The sequence below is a fragment of the Chaetodon auriga genome, chromosome 21 (assembly GCF_051107435.1).
Source record: "Chaetodon auriga isolate fChaAug3 chromosome 21, fChaAug3.hap1, whole genome shotgun sequence".
In the NCBI taxonomy this organism is placed as follows: Eukaryota; Metazoa; Chordata; class Actinopteri; order Chaetodontiformes; family Chaetodontidae; genus Chaetodon; species Chaetodon auriga.
Genome location: NC_135094.1, coordinates 6375092 through 6396380, shown reverse-complemented (window position 1 = coordinate 6396380; position 21289 = coordinate 6375092). Strand labels below are relative to the sequence as shown.

The window sequence follows — 21289 nt, the reverse complement described above, 5'->3', positions numbered from 1 at the left end:
AGAGCATAATGTAGCATTGAGTGTTAGCCAGTGTTTTTGTGCATCTGAGCTGGTTCAGGAATGTGGATTCTTGGCAATGAAAAGGTAGAGAGCTGCAGAGTGTAGCACTGAAGCTGGACTCACCCACCACTCCTGGTCCTCTTCTCCTGTAACTATGATCACCTCTCCTTCAACGAAAGTCAGCTCGTCATCATTGTCAGCCTGGCAGTCGTAGATCGTCTTCACCCGGCGGGCTTTGCTCTTCCCCTGGACATACAAACAGCAAAAGTTAGTTAACAAAAATTATTTTATCAGCTGATTTACACTTCCCTTTATCTCAGAATGTGCAAAGCGTCTTCATACCGTGTTGATCTTCCTCGGGAGGGGCACTGGCGTCTCTGCGGTCCCTGCTGGGGTCCCATTGGTGTCTTCAGCAGCTTGCTGGGAGGGGGTCGCTATATTCGCTTGCTGATTGGGTGACGGTGAGTCTTGAGGCTGTGGCTGCGGCTGAGGCTGCGGTTGAGTCTGAGGTGGAGGTGGAGGTTGCGTTTGAGGCCTTTGCACCGTCTCCCCGGGAGGCGGTCTGGGAGTGGACTCGGCCATTCCAGGTTTGGGGGGGATGTCTGCGAGGTGAGGCTTGGGAGGCAGGTCTTTGAGCTGGGGTTTGGGCGGGAGGTCTCCCAGCTGAGGTTTAGGAGGGAGGTCGGAGAGCTGCGGCTTCGGGGGAAGTTCTCCGGGTTTAGGAGGAAGTTCAGACGGCTGCGGTTTGGGGGGCAGGTCTCCCAGCTGAGGCCTGTCCGCCAGAGGAGCCTTCTGTGGAGTGTCGGTCGCCGGCGGGGACTTCTGGAAGACCTCTGGAGGATGGCCGGTCTTATCCATAGACGGGTGGTGTATGGTGTCAATCTTCCGCAATGCCACTGGAGAGAGCAGCATCCAGTTACTTAAAAACCTCTTCAATTCAACCTAACATGCAAATGAAAACTGGGCAGACTTTACCTTTCTGAGGTAGTTTGGGAAGAACCCTTGGACCAAGTGTGGACTTCGTGTTGCTTGAAGTAGTGCTGAGAAAAGATTTTCACATGAGGTTAAGAGAAAAACAGAATCTAAGAGCTGGAATGTATCTTAGGATCATGAGTGAAGCAGTCCATTTGAAGCCAATTCAAGCTTCAAATCTCGCTCCAGTTTCCTTGTTTTGGTACCTTTGCTGCTGAGGAATTCCTTCAAACTTGTTAGAAACCGGAGACATCTTGCTGACAGGAGGAGGGGTGGAGTCGCTTCCTAAAATATTGACATTGATGACGACAAACAGATTATTCGACACCACAACAGAGCGCCAACCCAGGGATTAATTTGATATAAATGTGGAAGTAAATTAACATGCTGTGATGGTTAAAAAAACAATGAGGGAGGCGTCATCTGGCTGAGCTTTCCATGAGCCCGCGTTGTTTGGAAACTGAGGTTGTGCAATCAAGTGTCAGCTTTTAATTAGCGGCTGGGTGTTACTGTGTGTGTGTGACAGAATGCACAAAACACCACAGAGGACAAACGATAAAAGTGGAATAACAGTAAAAATATCTCCATTGTACACAGAGGATGACTGAGGTGTGTCTGCTTTTGTGCTGCTTACAAGATAACTATTCTTTTCGGAGTAGATCAACCACAGTTAAACAGATTAATGCCTTAATTTCTGAGAGTTTTTCTCACTAACTGAAACAAACTCATGGATGTCTCCTGGTGCAGTCTGAAAGTACGCTGATCTTAATTTATGAATCTGTGTTGGATGAATAGTTTCGCAAAATGCAGCCTTCCCGATGGTGCATTCACGACCTGTTTAAAGTGCCGTAATTATCGGTTTCTGACTGTGATCATTAACATATAAATTTGATGATGAGGAAATTAAACCAAAACATAACTGACACAGTGCTATGACATCAATGCACAGTATATTTAACCCTCACATGACCACAGACTGAGATGTCAGACTGTGTGAAGTCGTAAAACATGAAAAATGTTTAAAGCTTATTTTAAAGATGTTTTAATAGTTGTTTAGTTAAAACAGCCGTCCATCTCTAGATAAAGTTTGACTGTATACAGTATGAGAGGAGCTGCACTCACACCAACAACTGACGACCAGTTAGCTGATCGACAGAAAAGATTTTGATGTTTCGAAGCAAAAATGCCAAAAGTTCTTTAGTTTATCTTCAAACTGCACACAGAGACGTAAAAAGGCATCCACTGGTCTGAACAGCTCTGAATTAAAACCCCTCAAACCCCTTCGACATCTCTAAACATCTGAACATGAAAATTAATTCTTGACCTTCAGAGCATCTGATCAATTAGCCTCAACTCAAGGTCCTCTTACACGCTTCGTCTGGACCTCTAAACTGCATCTCTCAGAGGAAAAAGTTTGTAAGTGGACCTTGAGTTGAGATTATGTTTTCAAAATCTCCTAACAGGTTTTTCTATTTTCGTGCGGGACTATTAAAACAACCCTGCAATTTTGGACAATCATGATATTCAAGCCTCAGACTGGAGTCACGGCTGGGTGAAACCAGGCCTGCAGTTAACTCGTGTGCTTTGCGTCTCACCCCCAGTTAAGCCCCCTTTACTGTGTGGACTGTGAGAGAGCGGGCTGGGTGGGTCAGACAGGGTGCGTTTGTGTCCAGGAGGTGGGGGCGGAGGCCTCTTCTTGGACAGGGTGGAGCTGCCTCCTGGTGTGAGTGTAGAGGGAGGGCCAGATGGGGGAGGAGCTGGAGGAGCGATACATAAAACACATGAGGTGATGAGGCCCGAAAAAAAAAGTCATTCTGTTACCCCCAAAACCCCGAGAAGGTAGAGGAGAGGATGACGTAGCATGGAGAGGAGAGGAGGAGCTGAGATGTGGGAAGGGTGTGTTTCTGCTCTCAGGGAAACATCTTCGCAGGACAAACGAGGAGATACATCAAGTAAAACAGGATACTGTCTGAACAAATATAGCACAGAAACGTCTGGACGGGACATCACGATTTGGGATGACGTGTCTACTCAGTGAATGTGTTCAGGAATATGCCTTGTTTGTGTCTACTGGGACTACAAAGGACTCACTGGTCGCTAACATAGAGAAAAGTAGGGCGAAAGCAGCTAATAGAGAGCTCAGCCAGAGAGGAATCAGCTGTGGTTAAAGGTTACAGCTCAAGGATGGCGGGACATGATTCCAGCAAGATAAAAAATTCATGCAGGCAAGAAATATTTAACCTGCTTGCCCACACGGTCCCATTGTTCACTTAAACAAACGCACCACCACCCTGTGAATCTGAGCTGTAAGGGAAGAAACAACTGAGGGATAACTGTATAAGGGGCACACAGCCGAGTAAGGGGGGAGAACATAAAAACAGGATATTCACTGATGTATGGTCGAGTGCCAGCCAGTGTGGCGTAGTGCGAATGAGAGCCAAGGAATGCCAAGTGTGGAGCTGAAAGAATAGAGAAACAAAAAAAGAGAAAGAAAAGAGAGCGAGATGAGGAGTGTGGGAGAGAATCTACAGTATGTCAGTCTCAAAAAAAAGAGCTGCTCCCACACATTGTAAAATAACAAGATGAAATCTTATCAGTGGCAAGCAAAGACAAAGAAAAAAAAAAAATAAGAGGAAAAATGGCGCGGAAGCTCTTCAGCACCCACTGAGAGAGCGCTGCGCTGCTAATCTGGAGCCTCTGAGGAGCTAGCATGTTATTCTATATGTATGTATGTCATTTAGCCTCTCACTGGGGCTTTTAATCTTATTTTTGCATAAATCAAACTTCAAAATATTCACTTGTTTCCAGTGCTATCTTAATTATTTGAGGAGGAAATAAAAGCTCCAGAGATCATTCACAAGTAGTTGCCAGTTAGAACTTTTTTAAGTCCCTAAACTCAGGAGTTCCTGTTTTCCTTAGTTTCTGGAAAATGGCTAATTGAATGTTGGCTGAACCCGTCTCCAAGATACCAGCTGTCACAATTTTGCATTTCTCCACATACTGAAGCAGCGTACAGCTGGGTGGTGTTTTTTTTTTTCCTTTTTAGCCTTTCCAAAGTTAAAAATACAACAGCAGAACTTATTAAACAGTGTGTTTACTGACTCAAACGCCAGCTGCTAACGTTAGCCTGTTCATCTAGCTTCCTCACTACCTGCAGCAGTAACCGCGTTCTGCGTGATTTAAAAAATAAGGCCCGTTCAGGAGCTGCACATCCACTGTGTGTGCGTTATTTCAGAGTTTAGGCTAACACTGATGGTTCTACCCCGCTGCTTCTTTTGGTATTCCAGCAAACTTCACATTTGCCAAACACACGGGTTTGTCCTTGTGTTGTTCAGCTACGTATGTTTTCCTACAGTTAGCACTGACATGTTAGCATTTCAATTTCATTTCTAATATTTATTGCATATTATATATTCATCATATACTGTAGCATAATATGAGGACTAACAAGCTCTTTGCTGCAATATTCTCAAACGATGAGGATGCTGACTCGAGACATGCAGCTTCAGCGACTCAGATTTTTTGCATTTTCAGTATTACAGGGTTCTCATGTGCCTCTGACAAAATCAACAGTTGTCAGCCAGAAATGAGAAGCCACATGTGTGAGAACGGAGAGCTTGACAGGTGCAGCAGCAGGGTCGACTGAAATGTGTTAATTAGCACTGGAAACGTGAAATTTCACACCTCTTGTTTTAGAAAAATAAGATTGAAATGCTCAAAAATGGATTAAAATGACTTGTTGAGATGGATGTTTTGCATTGTAAGCTTTTTGCAATGTTTTCAGCCATGTACTAAAGCTGTGAGTGTTAGTGCTTAACACCCCTCCACAGAGGGAGGAGTGTTATTTTTAATTCTAATACTGCAGAGACAGCACGCCCACAGTATACCGTGTGTATGTTGTGTCGAGGCTTATGATGAAGCCTGTATCCAGCTTCCCTCTCACACGCCTGACTAACCATCGCCGCCGTGCCCTCTCCTGCAGCCATGTTTTCCTGAGGGTTTACTGTGTAAGCAGTCCTAATGACACCTGCATCCCGCCCTCTGATCTGTTGACAAGTTACATTCCACTGCAGGGTGTATTAATGAGTGTGTGTGTGTGTGTGTGTGTGTGTGTGTGTGTGGACTGACTGACAGCGCAAAGAAGAAACTTTCCAGAAAAGTGATTACGGAGCATTCCTCTGCACCTAATCCTGTCCTGAGTACAATCAAACATTAACAGACAGAATAAAGTACAGTTTCAAAGACTATCTTCCCTCTGCAGTAATCAGACACAGCACAGCACACAGAAAACCTTCAGATCATTTGCATTACAGCCTGACATTTGCAAAAGAGGTACGAGCAGAACATAATCTCCTGAATTTACTGACTGTCATTGGTTATAAGTTAGAGGTGATTAAAACTGTGGATGCTGTCCGAAAATGGATGCAGGCTCAAAAGCGCTCGGAGCAGGCAGGTCTGACCTTTGCCCTGGTTCCTAGGTGGCAGCGGCGGGCCGTCGGCCACGGGGGAGGAGGTGAGGTCGGTGGAGGCGCTGTACATCTGGTTGGTGAAGGCGCTGTAGGACAGACGCTGCTGTTTGTCCCTTTGGCTGATGAAGCCTGGCAGGGAGAGCTTGTCGTGGGGGGACAGGCTGGAGGAGTGGCAGAAGCTCTGAGGCCTCGGGGAGCGGTCCTTCTTGATGGGACTGGGCTGGAGGGAGACAGAGCCGACATCAGACCGGGAATAAGACATTGCACTTTCATTAGGCAGAAGAATATTTTAGGAAACACACTTGGTCTCATCCACTTAGCTGTTTCCCCCTTTTTCCCGTCTTCATGCTAAGCTAAGCTAGCCAGCTGCTGGCTGTCCTAATGAGAGTGGCATCAATCTTCTCATCTAACTCTCAGCACAAGAGCGAATAAAACTGTTTCCAAAATGTCAAATTGTTCCATCAGATGGTTGAAAATCCACTCTTGGATGCTCTTGCACTGTGTGTGACGTGTTGTGTGTTAAAAACCCAGCAGGCACAGATCTGGTGAAATGCAGGCCAGAAGATTTCTAGGTTAAAAAATTTGTGTGAAAAGCGGAAGTTTTTAAGACGTCTAGATTAAATAAAACCATTGTTTTCACAGCATTTCACTGAGTTTTTAAACATGCAGTTGGGGCCTGCTGTGTATTCCATTACAGCCATTAAAATATCATAAAAAAACCTACATGTCCAGACTAGCAAGTGTTTACTTTCTAGTGAACCCATCTTCCCTCCACTTGCCTCATTTACTACCTAATGCACCATTTTCCAGGCTGCTTTGCACTGCGGTGCATTGAGGCTGCTGGAGGCAGAAGGAATTGGTGGGCCTCTCCTGTCTGTGTGAATGCTGTGCTGCCTCCACGGTGTTGAGGGCCTTGTCCTCCTTCCAGGTCTCTATGGCGGAGAGGAGGCTCAGGTCTCATTTGGTGACACCTGATGATGCTCCTTGTGGATCCACGTATATTTTATAACCTACATGTGTTAGCTATTTTATCACTGTAATCTGTATTTATGATGATTTTGTTGGTGTGCTCTGTCGGTGTGACATGGAGGAGTTTTTCTTCACCCGAATCAAGGGTCTGAGGACAAAGGGCGTCGTACACTGTGCAGACTGTAACGCCCTCAGAAGTTACAGAATCTCCACATGAACACTGCTTGGTCACATCTGAACATCAGACTGACTCATGAGCAGTTTTTCATTATAAGTGTCAGCAGCACTGACTGGGGTGTGTCAAAAACCCGACTCTGTGCGAACCTTATCGTCGAGGTCGTCGTCGCTCTCGTCCATCTCCTCCAGTCTGAGGCTCCACTCGTACTCCACGTGGATGTGAGGGTTGAACTTCCCCTCTGCAGCCTGCACAAGCTGACACACACACACAAACACACAGACACACAAACGCATGCACCAGTTACACACATGGAAAACAGCTACGATCCCTTTCCAGTACTATAAAATCAAATGGAAAACAGCAACAGGATGAAGACGTTACATGAAAATTAGCTGCAAATATAATTAGATACAAAACTCCATAAACAAGACAGAGTGAACCATAAAGGAGGGAGAAGGGGAAATTTTAATTTGATGATACATTTATGTATTAGAGATTTTACACTGCATTTAAAAAGGCTTTTTTTGTCTGCAGGCTCACTTTAGCGTTAATAATCAACATACATCAACAATTATTTCCACTCTGTTGTCGCGGTCCGCCTGAGGCCGGAGACAGACCTTTGACTGCCATCTAGTGTTCTGACTAATCTGTCCAATAACTGGTCAACACATGTTTAATCAACCACAACCTATGCTCCACAACCTTCTCTTCAATTTGTCCCTTTAGATGTACGTATGTTTTAGGATTTAGTCATTTTTTTGGACTGTTAAAATCCACTGTGATGTCCAGAAAGCACCAGGTGGGCGGTCCAGCACTTACTGCCTCCTCACACTGAGTGTTCCTCAGTCGCCTGGCAACATCCAGCGCCGTCTCTCCATTCTGATTGGCTGAAGGGAGCGGAGGGATAATCAACAGTTAGAGCGTGAGACGTGCGCACAGATGACTTCGACGAGAGGATGAGCCTCGACATGTGACTCACCGATATCAGTCGCCGGCTTGCCCCTCAGGAGTAACTTGAGGCACTCGGGCTTCTCGTACATGCAGCAGTAATGCAGGGCAGTGTTCCCCCACTCCGTCTGCTTATCCAGGTTACCGCTGGGAGAAAACACACAAACACACACACACCGTCAGCACACAGGTCACAAGCCCGAGGGTGTTCTCCACAGTCCTGCAGCTTCAGGTTAATGTGTTATTACCCAGGATTTTTGACTTCACATGAGAGAAAAACGAGTATGGAAAGGCATTTTTTTTAAAATCCAGAGATGTGTTTTCCCTTAATAGTCTGCAGTGAGATCAGCAAAATGTGGATCTAGCAGGTAAATCATCCCCTTTTAGATCTCTTGGAGCTCCCAGAAAAGGCAAGAGAAATATTTTAAATGGCGAGGGCTAAAGCATGACACAGTATGAGCGCAGCTATTAATTAAAGAGACGGCCCCACTTGTTTCTGTGGAGGCTGTGTGCAGTTGGAGCAGTGGTGGGTAAACAATTGAAAAGAGAGGAATAAATTAAGGCAGGGAAGAAAAGTGCTTGACCCATTTCTGTTTGCCTTGTGGGAATGTGAGCTGAGCAGCGCTGAGCTTTCCTCCGCACTTCCGCTGCTTTACTACAGACTGAAGCGCAGGACGAGGAAGACTCTCAGCAGACAGATCAAATCTGATGCTGAGTGTTTCCACAAAACTGCTGTTTACTACATCATTTTTCCCTAAACCGCCGATGTGCTTTAAGAAATATTCACAGCTGTTTAACCCGTGTGACAAGCCGAAGCCGATCCACAGACTTCCCCACCATTCTGGATGAGAATGACTCTTTAAAATGTACCTGTTCTGCACGAGGAAGTCCACTAAGTGCAGCGAGGTCTGGTCAGCAGTCCGTACAGAGTAGTGCAGTGCTGTCTCTCCGGCTTCCTGCAGGGGGCCATCAAACACAGCAAAGACACGGCGTGAGACAATCTTGGGCAGCATCCATTCTGTATTCTCTCCCTCTCTGTGTCTCTTTCAGCATTTAAACAAGCTGCAGTAAACAAAATGGCTCCTAAAAATAAGATTTCAGCGGGCACGAAGCCGGGATTTGTCCATTTTTTGTCCAGTCTTGTAGTAATTTCATCTGTCTGTGATTTAAAGCGAGATCTGGATGTTATTTCTTTAAGGATGGAGATAAAAGATGAAATATATGGTGGAATATATGTGCTGTACATTCGGCGTCATCTTGGCGTCTATAGGGTAGAGTGAGGGCTGCATCCCTGTCGTGCTGCCTGGGTTTGGGAGGAGGGGATGTCACTGTGCTGTCTGCAGCCATTCAGATGTACTGACAACAGCAGATTAGATATCTGTGAGTCAGACTTCAGAGCGCACACAGCAGCAGCAGCTCCCTCTGTCACCAGCTGATATCCTCTTTTATTCCTCTGCTGCGGTGCACACTTAATTTTTCATTAGAGAACCACCGTGTCTGCGCTGACCCATTTATGTCAGATTAAGTCCGATCAGCCATGTTGTTTACCGTACAGTATCTTCAGCATCTACCGCTTGTTATTTAGCATTCATCTGTGCCTAAAGCAGCGGCGCAAACGGCAGAGGAAACAAAGAGAAAAGCGCAGAACAAAAAGCAGAGACGTGAGTTACGCCGCCGCAGATGTCGTCATCTGCGTGAACGCGAACTCAAAATGGGACGCGGCCCCTGGCCTTCGCTGTGATGGAGGCTGCTGGACATCGCCACCTGCTGGTGGAGACATCCACATGACTCAGACTGTTACACCCATTTCCACCCGCCAAATAACTCGCCAACTGGTAGAAACGTGTCAGCGTTGTGCCTCCTGACTCCCCCACAATAGAGGAATGTACAGATGTAGTTAACGAAGTAAACATAATGGGAGAAATTAGCTTTAAAGTTAAAGTTATGGTCATAATGGGTTTCTTATGTATGATAGTCACAGCCATACTTTATGGATTTAACATATCAATGGATCCTTTGTTGTCTGTTTTTTCCCTTTTATTATTTTTTTATATTCTGTAATAAAAGTTATTTAATTTACATCTTTGTTACGACACACCCCTGTTGTCAGAATATAAATAATTACTGTCATTTTTATAGGAGGCATGAGAGAGATGCAAGACAATGAGCAGGGAAGGGCTTTAAGTCATGCTGCTCATTTTTTGAATACTTCTAATTCTCCCTGCAACTGCAAGACTATTTCCTTGGACTTGCAGGCGGAAACCTCACATGAGGATGAACCACTGCAGTGGACTGTGCAGAGCTCTGAGGGGGATATTTGTAGGATTTATAATAAATGAGATCATGGTGTGTGATAGAAATATACTGCAGCATGACAATAATCCACAGACAGTTTCCACTGGGAAACATCCAACGAAAACTGTTGCTTCTGATTTATTTTTAAAGCAACTGTGATTCATATTTTTACAATAACAACGTATCAAAGGACAACAGATGATGAACCTGCAGAGAATTTACTCTTCTACTTGTCTGCCGGAGGTATTAAGTGAGGTAATTCAGCTCATTGTTGACAGCCTGGACGCAACTTTACTGTTTTGGTTCGCTGTCGCTGCTCTCATAGCAGCAGCTGTTTTTCAGTGACAAAGCTGTAAAAACTCACCGTGCATGACTTGAATCTGACCGTTTAAGCATGTGCATGTGCAGTATGGACTCACCGGCCCCACCTCTGGGAGCGGCTCCATTAGCTCCACCCCCTCTGCGTAGACCTGGATGAGGGCCAGCAGATCCCTGGACTGAACCGCCTCAAACAGCTCGATCATTTTAGCTGCCGCAGATGTGCAAGTCTTCCTCGCGTACTTGTGGTCCACATATTTAGCGTTGATGAACTCCTTCCTCACCGTCCTGTGCAGGAGAAGAGGAATCCAGTCAGCTGTTTGGACATTAGATGAATCTAGTTTTCAGGCGGCCTTCGACTCTGAGAGTACTCACATGTCACTGGATGGAGTGGGCTTTGGTGAAGGGGAAGAAAGGTTTCCCTCCATGATCTCATTGAAACTACTGTTCCCTACATTCTTGGCCAGCTGGAGGAGAAAGAAGAAAAAGTCAGCATCATGCACCTGCTGCTGCCCTCTCTGCTCTTTCATCATTTCTAATATTTCACCGGAGATGAAAATAGCTGCCTCAAAAACACTATTTATTCACCGGCATGTGGCACCGTTTCTCTGACTCACCAAGAGTTCTGAGGTTCCTAGCTTGTCGAGCTCCATGGACTGGATGCGGGAGATGTGGACCCCCATCTCTCGGTGGATGCCAGAGCACTCGATGCAGGTCAGGATCCCCAGATTGGTGGACAGCCACTTAGGATCTAGAAACACAGATAATATGAGAAAATGTGTGTTAATGTTTACTCAGTTTTTTCTCTATAATCTAGAGTCTGTGGTTGCTGGTGTGATCATGAGTCACAGGATAGATGGTGCAGGTCCAGTAAAACTCCTCTCTTTGATTTATGCTGCACCAGGTAACACTGAAAACCCTAAATTAAAAGTACAGTAATGCCAGAAAACATGCAAATATCAGTAAAAGTCAACTCATTCCTTCCATTTTACTTAGATGTCATGCAGTCATGAATACAATCAGCTATCAAAAAAGGCAAAAAAAAGCCCTGAAATTCTGTTTAAAAAGCAGGAGATCTTTCACAGCGTCAGTCCTGCTCTTCACTGAAAATATGTTTTGTGCAGCTGCGCTGTATTCTGGTCCTGAAGGCTGCTGTCGGTGGAGAAATTGGTTCCTCAGCGTCCCTACATTTGATTTATTCCTGTATGATTGTAGAACCAAGAGAAAAATGGTGAGCCTTGACAGACGCTATTAATCTTGTGAGGCACTAACACCAAAACCACTGACACCTATGTTTAAAGATAGTTTACGGCACATTTTTTGATATAAAGCTCCTTTATAAGTGCACTGTGGCAATCTTCACAGGATGTAACACTTCATGAAGTTGTAGCTGTTTTTCCTCAGTGGATATAAGCAGCATGCACGAATCACACACAACAGATTTTCATTTATGCCACCAGGACGGATCTATGGCCTCTCTGGAGGCACTTTTACAATGATTTCACCTGATAAAAACATGATTTCAGCTGTGAGACTGCGAGCGTTTTTACACGTGAACCTTGTTTTTAAGCCAAGTGGACGCTTAAACCAAAGCTCATTTATTGACTGAATGTATTGATTTTATCTACAAATGAACAACAGACATTTCAGACCACTAGAGGACTGTCGCAGGCACAAGCAGTGACTACAGTCACATCATACTGCAGGAGGGAGATAGAGCCCGTTGCATAACCTGCTGCCAAGCCAGCAGCATGAGTATGCTGAGATGGAGCAGAGCCGTGTGACGACTTCACACAGCGCCCTGTAAACCGCAGAGACTGACCGCCATCACCGCCTGATGTTCTGATGCAATCTGGGAGGTTTTAACGTACAGCTCGGCTGTGAGGAAGGAGGATGCTGCTTATTTATTTTATTTAAGAAGGGACGATGCACACGTTCTGTCTGGATCTGATGAGTGAACGCCGGGCAGAAGCATCCCAAACACCAATGAGTCATACACAGAGAGACAGGCGCGTGCGCGCACACACACACACACACACACACACACACACACACATTTTCACAATGAGCAAACGCGTGCTGGTGATAGGTCACAGAGTGCACGTTAAGCATGATGAGTTGACGCACAGTGACCTCTATAGCTGCTTAATGCTAAAGCTGCAAAGCCGTGTCTCATAGTGGGGGATCCTGGGAGAATATGAAATGAGATGGAGCTGTCCTCTTTCTTCTCAGAGCACAGGGAACAAAGAGGTGACCTTTGAAAGTCATCACAATGACCTTTCAACCGTGAAGTTATTTTTATGCGCTGAGGAAAGGAAACCCTGTCGGAGCAATGTCGGAAATCTATTGTGATGGGAGAAAGACAAAAACATCAGGAATCAAACAGGAAACAGCTTAAACCCACATCTGGAACATGAGTTACAACTGAAAGCATGTACACGAGCCAACGCAGCAACAAGACATACAGACGTGACAAATTACGTCCCCTCTCTGCAGACTGCAGGGGGTCGACCGAGCGCGTGGGACTTATGTAACGACGTGATGTAATGATGTTGTTTCTCAAAGCGTAGAAATGTTTTTTCCCCCTCAGAGCATTAAGTCCTCCCCTCGGTCGGTCGGTGGGTCGGTGAGCTGCTGTGTGTGTGTGTGTGTGTGTGTGTGTGTGTGTTTGTGTTGACAGAGTGTGTGTGTCTCTGCGTGTATATATGTGTGTGTGAAGTGTCAGAGGGCCTGAATGTCTATGCCACTCCTGAGTGCTGAGTCTTTGCTTCCTAATGCGGGGGAGGATCAGGATCAGGTTGTGTCCTGAATACTAACAACGCTGGCGCGCGCACACACACTCGCTCACACACGCAGTTGTTCCTTGAAGGCTGCTGGGGGATTTGCAGTGTAGCTTGTTCAGTTACCATCGAACTGAAGGACACTGAGTTCAGGGCTGCTGTGACATTGCAAAGTGAAGTATTTGCCCACAGTTATATCAGGAAATGCTGAAGTGAAGATGTTTTTCTTTTCCAGTAACAAGGTGAGAGTTGACGAAGCACAAAGCAGGAAGAGAATCCATGTATGAATGTGTCTCTATATACACACACACACACACACACACACACACACACACACACACACATATATGTGGAGCCTCTGTGGACAGACAAACAGCAGCAGTACACACCTGAAGCCCCGCAGTCGCAGCACACTTCATTGCCGGGCATGCGCAGCACGTCTTCTATGATGGCTTTAGTCAGGTCCTCTAAACCATCCTCACCGCCGCTGCTCTGCTCGCCACGAAACGCCATGTTCAACGCCTCCTCCTTACTATTGGTCAGCACCGAGATCCAACTGCACAAGGAAACACATCATTACTGGAGTAAGAAATAATAAGACGTTTTATGACGAAGACCTCATCGCTCATACTGTCTGTATAACTGTTCCAGAGACAGATGCATCGTTCATTACACACATACGATGCATTAATATACTGTTATAAACTTAAACTGCACACACGCACACACAGACACGCACACACAGACACGCACACACACACATACACACAACACTGTTGCTCTTAAGAATCATGCAGACAGGAAACACTGTAGCTGCCTTTCAAACATGGCCTCCTGCAGTTCACTACACAGCACAATCTGCTGCTGTGCTCTACCCAGTGAGCTGGCCCTCACACACACACACACACACACACTCTCACACAAACACACACACCAACACACATGGGGCTTTATGTGCCTGACGTCAGCACTTCCTCTGCCATTGTCACTCAACCCTGTCTGCAAAGGCAGAGGCCAGACAGGCAGTGGGCACAGACCGATGTGTGAGGTTGCCTGTTTATCCGTATGTGTGAAAAAAGAGGCTATTTTAATCCACAGATGCGTAGGTGCACAGATGCCGAGCTGAAGTGTTTTTGTGTTTACTTATATTATGGATTATAATACAGTACGCTCCTGGCCTAATTGAGGGGAAGCGTGACTGCAACAAGCAGCAGCCCTATGGAATACTAAATATTTAATGGAAAATCCCATGAAGACGACGCTGCTGCTGCTGCTGCTGCTGCTGCTAATGCTGCAGGTGGAAGTGCGTGACAGAAGCGGCAGTGAGGAGCAGCAAGCTGGATCCCAACAGACTACATGTACAAGGAGATACTGAGCGTTCATGCAGCGCTGAACCAAGAGGCACAACAACAGAGAGGCATCAGAGTGAGAACATGAAAACGCAGAACAAAAGTGCCACAAATCAAAGCGCGTTTCAGGAGCGTTTTAGTCGACGCAGCTCAAGAAGATTCAGTTTTGTTTTGGTATAATTCGCTGTGTTTCTGAGTGTTTCAGTGCATCGAGCTGCACCAGAGGGCTTTATTTTGTGACTGTAGGTCAATAAAGACAGAACAAACACTGGAAACAAACATTATCCAGCTCTGATGAAATGAAATGCCAATATTAGCTTGATATTTTAATTAGCACGGTCCTTAATTCACATTTTATTTAAGAAAAACGCAAAATATTTAACTCTGACCTTCAAACAAGTCAGATAATAATTTAGTTCTTACCTCCTGCATAGATTTAACTTTTCATTTGCAGATGCTATAAAAATCTTTACTTGGCTGTAAAACCAAACCGAATATGTGCACATGTGTGAAACGGCTGAGCTGAAAGCTTAACACAACTACCGAAGGTCTACAGAAACTGTGGTGTGGGATAATATAACACAACATTTGGTTTGCTCCTTCCCTAGTACTTTATGCCTGAGCGTGTGGGCCTGCCCACCGACATGCATGTGTTTGACTGCATATAGGAAACAACCGAATGAGGTTACAGTGACCTGAATTGCTGCAGACCACAAATCCCACAGCTACCCTCACTGCCACCCACTCTCAACAGTCTCTCTGCTCTTCACAAAGCAGAACACCTCCTGTAGACACCAAGTCGCCATTAATAAAAAACATTAGGTCACACACAAATATCTAACTCATTCTCTGGATTGAGGAAAAGGTGTGTTATCTTACAGTGGGACAGGTAAACTCTAAACCTTTAGAAATAATGATGAACGCTCTTTTCAGTGTACTTTTTACTCACATGACAAACTCTTGTTCATCTTCAGCCTGGAAATGATATGTCCGGTTATCTGTAAATGTACAGAAGCATGAGTGAGCAAATGTCTTATCTTGCATTTTATACTGCTGGAGGCAACACAGAGCACACAGTTAACTATTCAAATACATCACCTGTCATACCAACATGGATATAACAAAGCTGTTCTTGCATGCAGCTAAATGTGCAGCACGAGCGTGTAAAACTTACGAGAAATGAGATCGAAGCACTTCCTGTCCTCAGGACTGGGCTTGACCTGGCAGGTAAGCAGGTTGAGTTTGACCGGCTGCCTGTTGGACTGTAATCACAGAACAGATTGAGGGTGACAATGATCAGACATGAAATACACAGTCAACCTCAAGAAAGGGAGAGAATTCTGCAACACATATACGGGATGAACTCGGGGCTCCACTGTAGAAACTGGACTGTGCTGGCTGGGCTGCGTACTGTAATAATGGGCCCAGTTGGCACATGAGCGCTGAGCATTGTCTCCTGCCAGTGCCTGGGCAGAGGAGGGGCCAGGGCACGTGCTAATGAAATGCTAACAGGCTGTGATGAGCCTTGGAGCTCGGCTGGCCTGCTGGCAGCACGCCATGTCAACTAGAGTCACCTAGAGTTCAGCTGCCACAGGGAAGAAAATAGAGAAGTTAGAGCGGTGGTAAACCACCTCCAGACAGAGAGGAGCTCTCATATAACTACCACTCAGCAGACCAGAATAGACCGATATGTTCAAGATTTATCCCCTTTATCTCATGTGAGCAGAACAAAGGGAAACCTTTCATATCACGTCTGAGACAAGCACTTCCCCTGAGCTACATGTAGCAGACAGAAATGATGTTTGAGGTACAGCTGTGTGAAAGGTTCAAGTCATATCATCACACTGAAAAACTACAAAAACAGCAAACGTGAGCGGAGACTCACAGATACATGCGTCATTACGCACCCGCAGAGTGCGTCCTCCCTGCCTCCTGAGTGCCCGCTTCACCAGACTACATTCACATTTACATTTACATGAATAAATGAGAGACCGTTAGCTTTAAGTAGCAGCCCGCGATCAAACATCAGATGGTACAGAAACTGGAAGCTTGTCTGAAATGAAAGGACTGATGAAACTGACTGGATGTATGGACTATCACTAGACAGCAGGAGCCATGTCGCTCGTGTGTCTGAAGACTAAATTCAAGCTTGTTTATGTACCATAAGATGTAAACGGGAAACAGCCAAAATGCAGATTTTCCATCTGTAACTCAAACTCCTCGGCTGTGAATGCAGATACCTTCTAATCTATGAGGTTAGAAAAACAAACGGGGCCTCTGTACATACAATTTACTGAAGATTATAGTGTAAGTTTCAAGATATTTTTGAGTTTGACATACAGGACAAATAACGATGAAAAGATCCTGCGCTGTCCTTCCTCAGGTCTACAAACCAAAACGTTACGGTGCGTGACATATAATCTTCTTAAAGTTGTCCTGTTCTACTTAATGTAGCTAAATGATGTAGACTGTCATTTAGCCACATGTGCAGTCTCTTCTATTTATTGTTGGGGTTCATTTATTCATATTAGCCTGATTTGTTAGCTACAGTCAGCTATCACAAACTTAGCTTCTGTTTGCTTTCTGATCCACAACCATATGGTTTGAACGTTATTTACATTTTCCATTGCATCAATCACATGACCTTCCCTTTATAAGGGGTTAACTTGTTAGTTTGTGGGCAAAAACGTAATTTAACAGTTCTTTACATGATACAGTTTGATCATCTTAAAGCAGGTAAACACTGCCAATCTGTTCCTGATGAGACACCTGCATTCGCTCTGTCACTATTAGCTGAACTTCCTGATCGTGCTAAGCTCCTCCGTCCAGCAGCTCTTTGTTCAGACAGCGTTAATCAGATTTTTGAGTTCAGCGTTCAGATGTCATCACACTGCACAGCAGCTACTGCAGCTGCACATGAGCAGAGACGACGCCACAGCCGCGCCTGCACATACAGTAACACTCACACTCTGAGCTCTGAGATGAGTCACCGAGGCGCAGCAGGCTGTGGGGGGAGGGGCGAGGGGTGGGGGGGCTGGGGGTGGGGGACAGGGTTGCCATGACAACCCATCTATGTCAGTTCCACTCTGCCAGCCTCCAGATTGAGAAAGCCCAACACAACCTCCCTGCATGATGTTCTCCCTTTGATCCGCACAGCCACTCATGGGGGTCAGGGAGTGTGTGTATCTGTGTGTGTGTGTGTGTGTGTGTGTGTGCATTTGTCTTGAACTCACCGTGGCATGAGAGATGGTGAGCATGCCCCCCTTCACTGAGCACTGCCTCCTCTGCCACACCTTCCTGAGCCTGTGAAGGAGGTGGGGTGGGGTGGGGTGGGGTGGGGGGCACATTAGCAAAGGAGTTGTCTCCGCTCTGTGTGTGCACTTTTAAAATTTTAATGCAACATGAACGGTGCTCTGCAGCGTTTTGAACTAATGGCTGTGTTAGCAGCTTACCCATCACTCTTCTTCAGCAGGTAGCCTTTCTTCTCACTGCCAAACTCCTTGTTTCCCTGCAGCTGGTGCATGCTGTAGCCACCCTGCTTGCTCTGCGAGTCCTGCGCAAACCCACACGATACATGCGCACACACGCAAAAACACAAAACACCAACGTTTAACACGCGGGATGTAGAGAGATGCTGCTGAAAGACGTGCAACAAGGACACAAACACGCCGATCAAAGTACAGGGTCTCTTCTCGAAACCAAAGTGAGAGTGCTAACAGGCAAACTAAAATCCACAAGGCATGCTCTGCAACGCCTCTGAAGGGCCAAACCACTTTACTGTCAAGCAGAATAGACAGATAGATGTCAGCATGCTCATCATGCACCAGCACTTACTCTTCTAGACTTGATTCCAGACAAGCAGTGGGCAGAAGGGGGGAGATAGAGGGGAGAGGTGTGAAAGATCCAGCTCAGGTGCAGGCGGTGGGTGTGAAAGAGTGTGCTGACCCAAACCACAGTCTCCTGTGCTTGTTCTCTAAATGTAAATTCTTACCGTGGGTGCTATCAACACGAGAAGCTACAGAACGTGTAAATCATGTGAAAGGCCGAGTGGATTGTGTCATGCAGAACAGCAGCAGAGTGTGAATGTGTGAACACAAAGGTGCAGCTACAGCAGGCTGTGTTTTAAAGTTGGCTAGCGTGTGTGTGTGTGTGTGATGGGGTGTTAAGTCGGGCAGTGAGTGGCTCTCCACTGAGCAGCCAGTGAGGCACAACACTGGTCACCAGCAAAGCCTACCACACACTGGCTACCAGCATGGTACAGCACTGGGCACTCGCTCTGTGCTGCAGGAGACAAGCTCCAAACCTGGTAGTGGCCAGAGTGAGAGGAGGTGCGTGGTAAAAATCCACAACGTATCTGTGCAGCACCTGGAGCAACAGGGCTGGTGTGAGTGAATCAGGTCTGCCTCTGCTGCGTTTAGCTCTACATGGCTGAGTTTGATTTGGCCTGCTTAAGAATTTCACCTGCTACTTGTTTAAAATCTGGCCTGGTGTGTCCGGGCGTGACCTGCCTACCTCCTTCTGGTCCAGCTGGAGGGAGGACTTGATCAGATCCCGCAGGGCAGTCAGCTGCTTCTTCTCCTCATCCTGAGTTTGTTTGATCTGAGGAGAACAAATGTGTGTGTGTGTTTACAGGGAGCCATTTATTGCACTAATAAAAATGCCTCATGTAAATACCCAGACTGACGTGAACAGTTTGCAAACTTCCCATTACTTTCTTTCTTGAAAGTGTACTTTTTCTCTGCTCATTGTTCCTCTGGGAAGATATTTTCTTAGATTATTATTATCATTAAAAATATTACTCATATCGGCATGTCACTGCCTGAAAATCATCATGTTGCTCTGCTGAATTAAATTCATCAGGTCCAATCACTCAGCCTGAGGACCTCTACTTTCCCCTTGTTACCATCTCTGGATATTTGAGGTTTACTGGTTTCCAGGAGATTCTGAATCATGACAGTTTCTGCAGATGTGCTACCCTCGCTCACACAATAGCTGCAGGAGCATTATGTTCTGATAAAACTGCTGCTTCAGGAGAAAGCACAGCAGTACCACAAATAAGGAATGGTGGTGAGCAGTCAGCGAAGGCTCGTCTGTTTAAGAAGTTTGCTTGTGATGGAGCTAAATGTGCCAGTCTGAGCAAAATGGGACACTTTCCCCTGACTCGCATGTTAACATGACGCGTTTGTTTAATCCCTTCTTCCATCTTCACCTTAAAAACAGTCATTTCAGTTGTAAAAATCTCAACTCAAGGTCCACTCAGTAGCTTTTTCCAGAGCTTTAACTGCATCAGAATGCTTGAGATTCGCGAAGAAATACCAAGTGGTCCTTGAGACGTGTTTTTTTTTTTTTTTTAGATCATCTTAATTAATTTAATTCAGAAAGAAAAAAAATAAACACAGATCTGCCAAAGTCTCTTTGATTCTCTGCAAAGTAAAAGCAGAGGAAGACGTGAGTATTTACATTGTAGAGATCAGCTGCCAGCTTCTCGATGTACTGCTTCAGCTTATCCGCCGTCTTCAAGCCATCTTGGAAGAAACTGCGGAGCAAAAGGCACGTGTGAGTCTCACTGTCATTAACATGCACTGGAACAAATAGGAGAGACAAGTCGTTTCATGAATGGGAATTACCGCTTTGCAAATGTCAGGTGTTCCACTACAAAGGTCACACAGGGAGAGGAGGCTGGTGCGGTTTATCTTTAATGTACAGCTCGGTTCGATCTGGCGCTCTTGGCACAGAATTCGTAGCTGGACGCGTCCCCAGCACATTAGCAGAGGTGCTTAGGACGTCCAGGAATCGTTACAGATCTGTCGGCCGCACGCGCCTCGATGCAGCGCTGCAGCAGCAAATCACCACTAATGATCTCCCTCTGTCCACCCCCCTGCTCACCGCTCTGCTCGTCTTGGAACACGTCTCTCCCTTCCCCTGTTCATCACTTTCTCTGTCACATGTCTCCGCCGCTTGTTTTCTTTCAATCTGTGCATCGAGGATCCCACATCTCTCCTCCCACTCCATCCCGCTCTACATGTCAAGTGCTGATGGCTTTGCAGAAAGTCAGAATGTGGAGTTTAAGTGTTTATGCAGCAGGTATAGAAAAGATTCGCCTCGGTTGACTTCTTGATCATTCAGCTGAGCCATAAACTTCTAAACCTATTCAGAGTTACTTATTATTTAATGGGAAATTCTGGTATTTGACAACCATTATGACTATTGTTCATCATAACACTTCAGTCACCACCTCTGCCCAGACTTTTCCCCTGGAAGTCCCTGCAGCTGTGGCTGCAAACTGCATGGCAACATTCTGGTTGACCTGTCAGCTCGCATACCTGCCGTGTCGATTCACATACGGCAATTTGATTACACGAGTGAGGAGGCTGTGACTCACTTTTGATTTAGCTTGTGCACAGGCTGGTGGGGTAGTGCGTCTGTAAGTTTCTGAATAAAATGACAAGCGACACACCGAGTTGTTTTTAGTCACCGACACTGCACGGCGAAGGATGACTCCAGCAGCAGCTGAAGGGTTCAGCGAGCCTGACGCAACCAAGGTCATATGACCGCTGAACATCTGAAGGCAAAAGAGTTCAAAGCTGCTTCGAATGGTCACACTCTGGCTGTTATGATGAGGGTAACACTGCACACTTTTGGATTAGTCGTTTCAGGCAGTTACAAAAATTTTCAGACACAGCACGGCCCAATGCAGACATCAGAGGGATTTTGGAGGAGGGAGTATTCGACGCCTGAAGCACACTGAGGTCATACAGAGAGGGGTGTGCTCCACATGAACAGCTCGCCCAACCGAGTCAGAAGTTTTTAACACCAAACCCAAATGTGGGGTGATAAGCCTGCCATCACAGAGAGAGGCCAGACGTGCTTTTTGTTTAAATATCAGGATAAGGCTGCATACTTCTGGATTTGGTCTCTCCTCAGAGGCATTCAGTGTGCTGCACTCGTTTGCACATGAATAGACTGATGGAAGCCGTTGATTAAAGAGTGAAAAACCAGAGAACTTCAAAC

General features: G+C 45.9%; 1 protein-coding gene across 7 annotated transcripts in view; it reads right to left on the bottom strand.

Moving 5' to 3' along the window:
* The window catches only part of asap1b (ArfGAP with SH3 domain, ankyrin repeat and PH domain 1b), a 52461-nt gene that overhangs the window by 1389 nt on the left and 29783 nt on the right, over window positions 1–21289 (bottom strand). The window contains exons 8-29 of one of the 7 annotated variants that reach the window (XM_076761121.1): window positions 19739–19814; window positions 18791–18877; window positions 18113–18121; window positions 17731–17831; window positions 17512–17581; window positions 15453–15540; window positions 15228–15276; window positions 13319–13485; window positions 10767–10900; window positions 10525–10616; window positions 10251–10437; window positions 8407–8492; window positions 7568–7683; window positions 7408–7475; window positions 6735–6842; window positions 5433–5661; window positions 3363–3431; window positions 2568–2729; window positions 1179–1257; window positions 976–1040; window positions 343–896; window positions 124–246 (exon numbers count right to left, since the gene is read on the bottom strand). In XM_076761121.1, the coding sequence (XP_076617236.1) occupies window positions 124–246; window positions 343–896; window positions 976–1040; window positions 1179–1257; window positions 2568–2729; window positions 3363–3431; window positions 5433–5661; window positions 6735–6842; window positions 7408–7475; window positions 7568–7683; window positions 8407–8492; window positions 10251–10437; window positions 10525–10616; window positions 10767–10900; window positions 13319–13485; window positions 15228–15276; window positions 15453–15540; window positions 17512–17581; window positions 17731–17831; window positions 18113–18121; window positions 18791–18877; window positions 19739–19814 (2719 nt within the window). The remainder of the gene's footprint in view (window positions 1–123; window positions 247–342; window positions 897–975; window positions 1041–1178; window positions 1258–2567; window positions 2730–3362; window positions 3432–5432; window positions 5662–6734; window positions 6843–7407; window positions 7476–7567; window positions 7684–8406; window positions 8493–10250; window positions 10438–10524; window positions 10617–10766; window positions 10901–13318; window positions 13486–15227; window positions 15277–15452; window positions 15541–17511; window positions 17582–17730; window positions 17832–18112; window positions 18122–18790; window positions 18878–19738; window positions 19815–21289) is intronic. The other 6 variants (XM_076761125.1, XM_076761123.1, XM_076761122.1 and 3 more) reach the window with 6 other exon arrangements.